This window comes from Meleagris gallopavo, unplaced genomic scaffold, assembly GCF_000146605.3.
Source record: "Meleagris gallopavo isolate NT-WF06-2002-E0010 breed Aviagen turkey brand Nicholas breeding stock unplaced genomic scaffold, Turkey_5.1 ChrUn_random_7180001862819, whole genome shotgun sequence".
Classification (NCBI taxonomy): domain Eukaryota; kingdom Metazoa; phylum Chordata; class Aves; order Galliformes; family Phasianidae; genus Meleagris; species Meleagris gallopavo.
Genome location: NW_011128380.1, coordinates 1,731 through 12,226, shown reverse-complemented (window position 1 = coordinate 12,226; position 10,496 = coordinate 1,731). Strand labels below are relative to the sequence as shown.

Genomic DNA, 10,496 nt, shown 5'->3' with positions numbered 1-10,496 from the left:
TAACTGGGAGGGGGTGGGTGGGTGAGCAGAGGGAGCAGCTGCAGGAGAGCAGCCACCTTGCACGCAGGCACTGCTCGCTGTCTGGGGAGTCCAGAGGTGCCCGCGGAGCCCTCTTTGCCTGGTGGTCCCCAGGGGGCACTGGGGGGGAGGATGGCCGTGCCAGTGCTGTCTGTCACCCGCAGAGTACCCCACCTGTGGCCCCCATGAATTCCGCTGTGCCAACGGCCGCTGCCTCAGCAACAGTCAGTGGGAGTGCGATGGAGAGTTTGACTGCCACGACCACTCGGATGAGGCACCCAAGAACCCGCGCTGCAGCAGCCCAGGTGCCCAAGGGGCCACGTTTGGGTCCGAGGTGTGGGGCTGCCCCACTGCTCACGCTGATGGCCGCCTCTCACCCCGCTGCAGAGAGCAAATGCAACGATTCCTTCTTCATGTGCAAGAACGGGAAGTGCATCCCAGAGGCTCTGCTGTGCGACAACAACAATGACTGCGCTGATGGCTCCGATGAGCTCAACTGCTTCATCAACGAGTGCCTCAACAAGAAGCTGAGCGGCTGCTCCCAGGAGTGCGAGGACCTCAAGATTGGCTACAAGGTAGGGACCCTCTGGAGTGATGCTGCTGTGCATCCCAGACCTCATAGCATGAGCGCTGCTCCTGCTCCGTGCTGCAGCATGCACGGTGCTCTCAGTCCATGCCTGCGTGTGCAGCTCTCGCCTCCTCCTGTCCGCATGCACCTGCCTCTCCCATGGGTGCCCGGCCGTGTCTGACATCCCCAATGCCTCCTGCAGTGCAGATGCCGTCCCGGGTTCAGGCTGAAGGACGATGGGAAGACGTGTATTGACATTGACGAGTGCTCCACCACCTACCCCTGCAGCCAGAAGTGCATCAACACCCTGGGGAGCTACAAGTGCCTGTGCATAGAGGGCTACAAGCTCAAACCCGACAACCCCACCAGCTGTAAGGCTGTCACAGGTGAGTGGGGTTTGAGGTGGGGGTGCTGCTGGTGCTGCAGCCCCTGGCAGCGCTCCGTGCCTGGTGTGGGGAGGACCCACAGCGCAGGTCCTGACCCATCTTCTGATCCCTTCGTGCAGACGAGGAGCCCTTCCTCATCTTTGCCAACCGGTACTACCTGCGGAAGCTCAACCTGGACGGCTCCAACTACACTCTGCTCAAGCAGGTGTGGGGCAGGAGGGGAGCACCAGCCTGTGGGGTGCAGTCTGCAGCTGGGGGGGGGTGGGTCCAGCATGCACAGAACCTCCCAGCATGAGGGTCTGGGCTCCTGGCTTCCCATGCAGGCAGTGGGCTCCACGCAAATGAGCTCTCACTATGACAGTGCATGAAGTACTGTGCAAACAGCTCTTGTGTAGGGACCCTGACAGGTCAGAGTCTGTGCAGCAGTTGTGGGTGCTTTTCACTTCTTCACTGCAGGGACTGGAGGGGCTGCTGGGGGCTTGTGAAACGCCCCTGACCCTGTGCCAGCAGGTAAAACTGTTTGGCTGCTTCCTTCTTCCTCCCAGGGCCTGAACAACGCCGTGGCTCTGGATTTTGACTACCGAGAGCAAATGATCTATTGGACAGATGTCACCACGCAGGGCAGCATGATCCGTCGCATGCACATCAACGGCAGCAACGTCCAGGTGGGGGTCGGGGACGGCTGCTGTGTGCAGCTGGGAGGGGCTGCTGCCTGCCTGATGCCAACGTGCTGGTTTTTCTCTCTCCAGGTTCTGCACCGTACCGGGCTCAGCAACCCCGACGGGCTGGCGGTGGACTGGGTGGGGGGCAACCTGTACTGGTGTGACAAAGGCAGGGACACCATCGAAGTGTCGAAGCTGAACGGAGCGTACCGCACTGTGTTGGTGAACTCGGGGCTGCGTGAGCCCCGGGCGCTGGTGGTGGATGTGCAGAATGGGTGAGAGCCTCTGGGATCTGCCCAGGATGGGGGCTGGTGGTCGTCTGTTGTGCTGGGAGGGGTGGTTTTACCCTCCCCCCCCCGCCCTGCAGGACACCCAGCAAGTCGTGTGTGTGCTTTGGGCTGGCTGAGACCCGCTCTGCTCTACCATTTCCTTCCCAGTTACCTCTACTGGACGGACTGGGGAGACCACTCACTGATTGGGAAGATTGGCATGGATGGCACTAACCGTAGCGTCATCGTTGACACCAAGATAACGTGGCCCAACGGCCTCACGCTCGACTACATCAACAGTCGCATCTATTGGGCAGATGCCCGGGAGGACTACATTGAATTTGCCAGCCTGGATGGCTCCAACAGGCACACAGGTGAGAGCTGTGCAGCCCTTCTGGGCACTAGTGGGGTCCTGAGGTTCTGAGCTGGAGTCTGGGTTTGGGGTGGGATCCCCAGCTCCCATTGCTGGCTCCCAGCAGAGCTGACCCTGCTGTTGAAGGCAGGTTGGGGGTCTGCAAGCTGCCCCTTGCTGAGCTGCCCTCTCCCCCACGCAGTGCTGAGCCAGGACATCCCGCACATCTTTGCGCTCACCCTCTTTGAGGATTATATTTATTGGACCGACTGGGAGACCAAATCCATCAACCGAGCCCACAAGACCACAGGTGCCAACAAGACGCTGCTGATCAGCACTCTGCACCGCCCCATGGACATCCACATCTACCACCCGTACCGGCAGCCCGACGGTGAGCTGGGGGGCTCTGAGGAGCAGTGCAGGAGGGCCAGACTGGGCACACGATGCCGACAGGGTCTGGGGGTGCCAGGCGGGGAGCAGGGGGACACAAAGGCAGACGTGTGCTGTGAGTGGGGACCTGCAGCTGGGGGACAACCCAGGGCCCTCCCCCGGGTCTGACTCAGCTCTCTCCCTCTCACTTTGCCAGTTCCAAACCACCCCTGTAAAACCAACAACGCCGGCTGCAGCAACCTCTGCCTTCTGTCTCCGGGTGGGGGGCACAAGTGTGCGTGTCCCACCAACTTCTACTTGGGCAGCGATGGCAAGACCTGCGTCTCCAACTGCACGGCCAGCCAGGTAACACCTCACGTGCATGCAGTGTTCCTGCATGGTTTTGCTGTGCTCCAGCATGCTGTGGCTCAGTGCAAGCACCGGTGCAGGCATGGTGCGTTGGACTGAGGTGCATGCATGACTTCTGGTGCGGGCAACACCTCCCTCCTGTGGCACTTCACAGCACATACAGACTGTGGCTGTGGGGTGCAGCTTTGGAGTGATGCTCCCCTCCCAATAGCCCAGAGGTGGGACCCAGGTTTAGTGCAGGTCGGGGCACTGAGGTACCAGAGTGTGCGGGAAGGGACAGCACAGAGGTCAGAGCCCTTTGCAGAGGGGGTTCCTTGGGGTCTCCCCTTCACATCTGGGGTCCCCTTCTGACTTGCCCTCATGGACTTGTTCTCACTCTGTTGCAGTTTGTCTGCAAGAATGACAAATGCATCCCTTTCTGGTGGAAATGCGACACAGAGGACGACTGCGGGGACCGTTCGGATGAGCCCGAGGACTGCCGTGAGTGCTCCCGAAAGCTCTGCTGCTGCCCTGCCTTGGGGACAGCACTGGTGAAGAGGAGGGTCACCCCATCGGAGCTCAGTGCTGTACTTTGTCTTCCCAGCCAGGGCTGTTGGCCCATGGAAGTCAGCAGCCTTCTGCTGCCCCTTTGTAGCCAGCAGGAACCATTGTTCTGATTGCTGAGCCCTTACTGAGGACCCCAAAGAGGGGAAGGAGGGAGGTTAAGGTTTGCCCTGGAAGCGTTCCCCAAAGCAGACGTTTCACCCTGTCCTCCTCTCCCCACAGCTGAATTCAAGTGCAGACCAGGGCAGTTCCAGTGCTCCACTGGGATCTGCACCAACCCGGCCTTCATCTGTGATGGAGACAACGACTGCCAGGACAACTCGGACGAGGCCAACTGTGGTGGGTTCTCCCGTCTCCTTGCGGCCCTCAAACCCCAGTGAGGCTCCAGCAGCCTCACAAAGCACCATTCCCATGGTGCCACCTCCTTGGCAGATATCCACGTGTGCCTGCCCAGTCAATTCAAATGCACCAACACCAACCGCTGCATCCCCGGGATCTTCCGCTGCAACGGTCAGGACAACTGTGGGGATGGAGAGGACGAGAAGGACTGCCGTAAGTGGCTGGGATGGGGACAGTGTGGGAGTGAGAAGCTCTGTGTCTTCAGCTATTGCCTTTGCCTGCTCTCTGGGAACGGAGCTTTCTCCTTACTCAGCTCAGAGCTTTGTCCCCCCGCTGCCCTTACTGGTACCGCTGTTTCCTGATAGAGCCTGAATCCTTGCATCCCTCAGAATGGCAAGTTTAATATTTGCTGTAGCTCTGCACTGAGCCTACTGCACAGCTGGGGGAGCTTGTCTGTTCTTCTCCCTGCCTCCCTGGGCTGCCCAGAGGAGCAGACAGAGAAGCCTTCTGGGGCTTTGCTCCCCTTCCCTCTTGTGCACATAGTCACCAAGCGTGCCTGCTGCGATGCCCAGAGCATCTGCGGGATGGATTGGGTGGGGTGGTATTGTGGGGTGGGGGCTGGCAGAGCTCTGCCTGCCTGCTGCCTCTCCTGACTCTGCCTCCTCCCACAGCGGAGGTGACGTGTGCCCCCAACCAGTTCCAGTGTGCCATCACCAAGCGCTGCATCCCCCGCGTTTGGGTGTGCGACCGCGACAACGACTGTGTGGACGGCTCTGACGAACCCGCCAACTGCAGTAAGAATCCTTCACAGGGAGGACTGGGGGGGGTCCGGCCCCTGGGGAGCCCTGCTGCAGCAGCAACGTGTGTTGGTCTGCCCGTGGGAGCTGAGTCCCTGCTTGGTCCCTGCGGATCTGCCGGCGTTGGAGGCTGCAGGCAGTGCGGCTCTGTCTGGATCTGTGCTTTGGTGATGCTCTTCTGGATCCTTCCCCCTCAGCTGCAGGGGAGCCCCGAGGAGAAGAGACAGAGCAATGCTAATTGCCCCCTCCCCATATTTATGTCCATTTATTTCTCCCCAGCACAAATGACATGTGGTGTGGATGAGTTCCGCTGCAAGGACTCAGGAAGGTGCATCCCAGCACGCTGGAAGTGCGATGGGGAGGATGACTGCGGGGATGGATCCGATGAGCCCAAGGAGGAATGCGGTGAGTGAGGGCTGGGGGTGAGGAGGTGAGCCCTGAGGGTCTCCTGTGTTCCCCCATCCCCGAAGGCAGTGCCGCACTGGGTGCTGCGGGATGTCTGCTCCTCCTCCCGAAGCCTCCTGGGTGTGGGAGGGCAGTGAGCAGCTCTTCCTGCTGGCTCCTGCTCACACCTGCTGCGTGGGCGATGCTGATGCATGCCTGTCTCCATCCCTCCCAGACGAGCGCACCTGCGAGCCCTACCAGTTCCGCTGCAAGAACAACCGCTGCGTGCCGGGCCGCTGGCAGTGCGACTATGACAACGACTGCGGGGACAATTCGGACGAAGAGAGCTGCAGTACGTGCTGCCCTCCCACCTTCACTAACCCACAAGCTCAGAGCAGGGGGGCACCGAGGCTCCCCCGCAGCTCTCCAGCTGCTCGTGGCCCAACTCTGCACAGGGCGGGGAGCGTCGGGCCGGTTGGGGCTGATGCTTGGGAGCAGCACTCTGCCCTTGGGCAGAAGCTCCGCAGGTGTGGCTGATCGGTCCCACAAACTCCAGGAGCTCGTGGCTGCTCTGGGGAGAGGCCAGAAGTAGTGACAGATGAGAGGAATGGGCCAAAGCCCAGCACCTCGTGGGCAGCGGTGCCCTCCCAGCACCTGCAGGGCTCACGGATGGTGCTGTGATGGAGCAGGGCACGCTGCGGAGCAGTTCGGCTTTACGCCAGCTCCTTGCACTTTGGCTCCAGCTCGGCAGGCAGTGCCCTTGGAGGTGGTTTGGGTGAGGCTGTGCGAACGCATCACCTCCGGGAGGGGGCTGAGGTCTGTCTGGAACAAGCTGGACCCAAGTCACAAGCCTGGACGTGGACCAGGTGTGCAGAGGGATGGCTGGTTTGGAGAAGCAGCAGCAAAAGCTGCTGCCTCTTAACGAGCTGCCGCCTCGTTAGCGGAGCTGTGCCAGCACTGTCCTTTGGAGCAACGGGGACTGGGATGGTGCATGGCCAGAGTGATCCTTGGGGTGGTGGTGGTGGTGACCAGGACCCCTGTCCCCTCCCTGCTGCCCTGGGAAGGCACTGGGACTGGCAGACAGCCCTGCAGACGCAGCCCCTCCTGTGCCAGCCCACTCGCCCACGCACCTCTTGTCTCCCTGCAGCCTCCAGAGTGTGAATTTTTTCTTTTCTGTTGTTTTCATGCCGTGTTTTTGAGTTCGTGCCATTTCACTTCATCTTATGTTTTTTTCCATTTTCACACTGTCGTTATGGGGCGCTCAGAGGTAGGTTCCTGCCAAAATCTTTTAATTCCATGTACAGTCTCTTTAAAATAAATGAAGACATTAAGTTTCAAGTGAGGGCAGAGGGGCTGGGACCAGACCAACCCCGGTGGATTTACAGAGCATCATCATCAGCGTCTCCTCCGCAGTCAGGATGGGTCCAGCCCTGCTCCCTGGCACCACCAGGGCCCACGCATGGCTCAGTCTTGGCCCCGCAACCTGTGACCCTCTGACACTCTGACTGCACCCCCTTTGCTCCCAAACGCCCCCTGTTGGCTTCTGCTTCCCGGCGTTTGCCTGGTGCATCCTGCACCTCTGGGCGGGGGGCTCAGCCCCAGTCCCCAGCTGCGTGCCTGCGCTGTCCCCAGTGCCGTGGGATGCAAATGTCAGTCGGGCTGTGCTGTCTGCCCCAAGGCTGCCACTCTTGCTGTCGCACTCAGGGCTGCCTTGTGCTCTGTCCCCAGCACCCCGGCCCTGCTCTGAGAGTGAGTTCTCATGTGCCAATGGCCGCTGCATCGCCGGTAGGTGGAAGTGTGATGGGGACCACGACTGCGCTGATGGCTCTGATGAGGTATGGCACCGGGGAGGGGAGCAGCACCCCGTCCTGCCCTCAGGTGGCAGCAGGGACCCCTCAGCCCAGTTCCTGCCCCTGGACGAGGCTGTGAGGAGCTGGGGGCTGAGGGCCCAGCTCTGGCTGCCATTATGGGGCAGGAAACAGCCACAGCCTGGGCTGTCCCTGCTGACCACCATCCCTGGACCTTTCACTGCAGAAAGACTGCATACCCCGCTGTGAGTTCGACCAGTACCAGTGCAAGAACGGGCACTGCATCCCCATGCGCTGGCGCTGCGACGCCGATGCTGACTGCATGGATGGCACTGATGAGGAGGACTGTGGCACCGGAGGTAATGGCAGCGCTAGGGTCACCAGCTGTGCTGGGGATGGGGCTGAGCACCAGAGCAGCACCTAGGCGTGACAGGTTGACTGCGGCCTATCTGCAGCCTAACTTGGGCCTACCTGCAGCCTAACTCAGGCCTACCTGCAGCCCAACTCAGCCCTTTCTGCGGCCTAACTCGGGCCTACCTGTGGCCTGACTTGGGCCTACCTGCGGCCTAGCTGCAGTCTGACTCAGGCCTAGCTGTGATCTAATTAGGGCCTACCTGTGGCCCAACTCAGACCTAACTCAGGCCTAGCTGTGATTTAATTAGGGCCTACCTGTGGCCCAGTTCAGGCCTAACTCAGGCCTAGCTGTGACCTAACTTGGCCTACCTGCGGCCTGATTGTGGCCTGAGGCCTAACTGTCCTCCCTGCACTGCTGCAGTGCGCACCTGCCCCCTGGATGAATTCCAGTGCAACAACACACTGTGCAAACCGCTGGCCTGGAAATGTGATGGAGAGGACGACTGCGGGGACAACTCGGATGAAAACCCCGAGGAGTGCTGTGAGTGACGCTGCCTCCCTGCTCCTGGTGGTGTCACCGCCATGGCCCTGCCAGGTGCAGGGGGAGGCAGGGCTGGGGTTTGCTGGCTGCTGCAGGCGCAACAAAAAGATGGAGCCCCTCTGCTCTGCACCCTTAGTGGTGTCAGGAGGGCAGGGGGACTCCTCTCGAGAATGGCCTCACAGATGGGTGGGCGTGGGGCTGGAGCTCGGGTTTAGGATGAGGCTGGTGGGATAGAGAGGCCGTACCTTGCTGTGGTGCCAGCAGCGGGTGATTGCTTCAGTCTCTTTGCTTTAGTCTCTGGAGTCCGCTCACGTCTGTGGGGCTCCCTGGGATCGGGCAGAGGCCGAGCAGCGGCTTGTGACCAGCGTGACAGTCTGGCCATGGCGTCTCCTTTCACCGTCACCGTTTGTTTCTGTTTGCTGGTGCAGTGAAATTCCAGTGTCCCCCCAACAGACCGTTCCGCTGCAAGAACGACCGGGTATGTCTGTGGATCGGTCGGCAGTGCGATGGCATTGACAACTGTGGAGACAACACCGATGAGAAGGACTGCGGTGAGTGCAGAGCAGGCTGGCTGCCGGCGTGGGGCTGTTCCCTGCAGGGCGCTGGGCTTGGCTTAGCCCGCTACTCCTTCCCCAGAATTAGGGGCTGCTGCAGGTACTGCAGGGCCCTCTCCAAGCTGCTATCCCCCTGCCACACACATGGGGCCGGGCACTCGGGGCCCCGGGGCGTCACAGTGCTGCCCGTACTCCCACAGAGTCCCCCACGGCCAAGCCCAAGAGCTGCAGCCAGGACAAGAATGAGTTCCTGTGTGAGAACAAGAAGTGCATCAGTGCCAACCTCCGCTGCAACTTCTTTGACGACTGCGGGGACGGCTCTGATGAGAAGTCCTGCTCTCATGGTGGGTGCAAGCAAGGGGCTGGGGGACATTGGGTGGCTGTGTGGGTGCTGACCGTGTCTCCCACCACAGAGCACAAGTCGTATGACTGCATGACCAACGCCACTATGTGTGGAGATGAAGCCCAGTGCATCCAGGCACAGTCCTCCACATACTGCACATGCCGCAGAGGCTTCCAGAAAGTTCCGGACAAGAATTCCTGTCAAGGTACTTCCTGCTGCTGAAGTTCATGTTTATGGCTGCTTTTCACCCTTAGGATGCATCTTGGTGTCTGTAAAGTGGCTGGGGTGTCGGGAATGGTGTCCTCAGGACACAGATGTGGGGCCTGGGTGGTGGTGGGGGTTCTGTGCACTGCGAATGCAGACTCCAGGGCTGAGTCTGGAAACACCTCCTGGGCTTCCTGACCCCACCTCCCCTCTGCCCAGACGTCAATGAGTGCCTGCGCTTCGGGACCTGCTCCCAGCTCTGCAACAACACCAAGGGCTCCCATGTCTGCAGCTGTGCCAAGAACTTCATGAAGACTGACAATATGTGCAAGGCGGAAGGTCAGGAGGGGGTGTGGGTGTGCACAAACCCTGAGCGTGCCATGCCTTGCTGCAGCACTCGGCTCCTGATTCCTCCTCCTCACCCTTTACCTGTCCTGATGGGATCTGGGCCCGACCCTGTCACTGTGTCCCACCTGTCTGTCCCTCCCCAGCCCAAAGGGGTTGAGCACCCAGTCCCATGCCGTGGAGCCTGGCTGACTGCAGCTCCCTGGGCATCACTAACAACTCCTCCCCTGCAGGTTCGGAGCACCAGATCCTCTATATTGCGGATGACAACAAGATCCGAAGCATGTACCCCTTCAACCCCAACTCAGCCTACGAGCCGGCCTTCCAGGGTGACGAGAACGTGCGCATCGATGCCATGGACATCTACGTCAAGGGCAACAAGATCTACTGGACCAACTGGCACACGGGCAGGATCTCGTACTGCGAGCTGCCCGCCTCCTCTGCTGCCTCCACAGCCTCCAACCGCAACCGGCGCCAGATCGACGGCGGCGTCACCCACCTGAACGTGAGCTCCATCCCCATGTGCTGGGAGTTGTGCCAGCCCTGACCCTCCAGCCCTGACTTTCCTCCTGCTGCCCTCCCCAGATTTCCGGGCTGAAGATGCCTCGGGGTATTGCTGTTGATTGGGTTGCTGGGAACATCTACTGGACAGACTCCGGGCGGGATGTCATCGAGGTGGCGCAGATGAAAGGCGAGAATCGCAAGACGCTGATCTCGGGCATGATCGATGAGCCTCATGCCATTGTGGTTGATCCTCTCAGGGGGTGAGACTCGAGCCCTTTCCTTCTTACCCTCTATCCTACTCTCACCCCGCTTCCTTACCAACAAACCCTTCCATGGTGGAAGCTCCCTGTACCACAGGGCTGCACTCTTAGTCAGGGTAGGAGGTATCTGAGGTCAGCTCACCCTGCTAGAATGGTGCTGGGAGGAGGCTGAAGGTTTCTCCTCTGCTGGGGTGTGGGGCTGCCCTGCTCATCCCCTTCTTACTGCCCTGCTAGCAGTGACCTGCCCGTGTCCTTTGCAGGACTATGTACTGGTCAGACTGGGGCAATCACCCCAAGATCGAGACGGCCGCAATGGATGGGACGCTGCGCGAGACCCTGGTGCAAGACAACATCCAATGGCCAACAGGTGAAGAGGAGGGGCATAGGAGGTGCCAAGCGGGGGGGACATGGCTGGCTCGTGCTTGGAAAGCTCAGCCTGGCTGCGGGTAGGGCAGGGTGGTGGGTGGCTGTGCTGCTCAGCGGGGGTTTGGGGGTGGGCTTTGAGCCCCCCTCATGGCTGTGTGCGC

At 60.6% G+C, this 10,496-nt stretch overlaps 1 protein-coding gene across 1 annotated transcript in view; it reads left to right on the top strand.

Moving 5' to 3' along the window:
- LOC100546435 (low-density lipoprotein receptor-related protein 1-like) overlaps positions 1–10,496 on the top strand; it is a gene marked incomplete at its 3' end in the record, with an annotated part of 47,048 nt that overhangs the window by 34,828 nt on the left and 1,724 nt on the right. Inside the window, 26 exon segments of the mRNA XM_019611127.1 lie at positions 27–323; positions 406–593; positions 789–972; positions 1,092–1,177; positions 1,518–1,637; positions 1,722–1,909; positions 2,072–2,277; positions 2,458–2,646; positions 2,842–2,990; positions 3,380–3,473; positions 3,759–3,875; positions 3,969–4,088; positions 4,547–4,669; positions 4,952–5,077; positions 5,292–5,408; positions 6,785–6,891; positions 7,091–7,223; positions 7,640–7,759; positions 8,188–8,310; positions 8,514–8,657; positions 8,727–8,861; positions 9,080–9,199; positions 9,439–9,710; positions 9,791–9,969; positions 10,230–10,336; positions 10,404–10,409. Of these exon segments, the coding sequence (XP_019466672.1) occupies positions 27–323; positions 406–593; positions 789–972; positions 1,092–1,177; positions 1,518–1,637; positions 1,722–1,909; positions 2,072–2,277; positions 2,458–2,646; positions 2,842–2,990; positions 3,380–3,473; positions 3,759–3,875; positions 3,969–4,088; positions 4,547–4,669; positions 4,952–5,077; positions 5,292–5,408; positions 6,785–6,891; positions 7,091–7,223; positions 7,640–7,759; positions 8,188–8,310; positions 8,514–8,657; positions 8,727–8,861; positions 9,080–9,199; positions 9,439–9,710; positions 9,791–9,969; positions 10,230–10,336; positions 10,404–10,409 (3,750 nt within the window).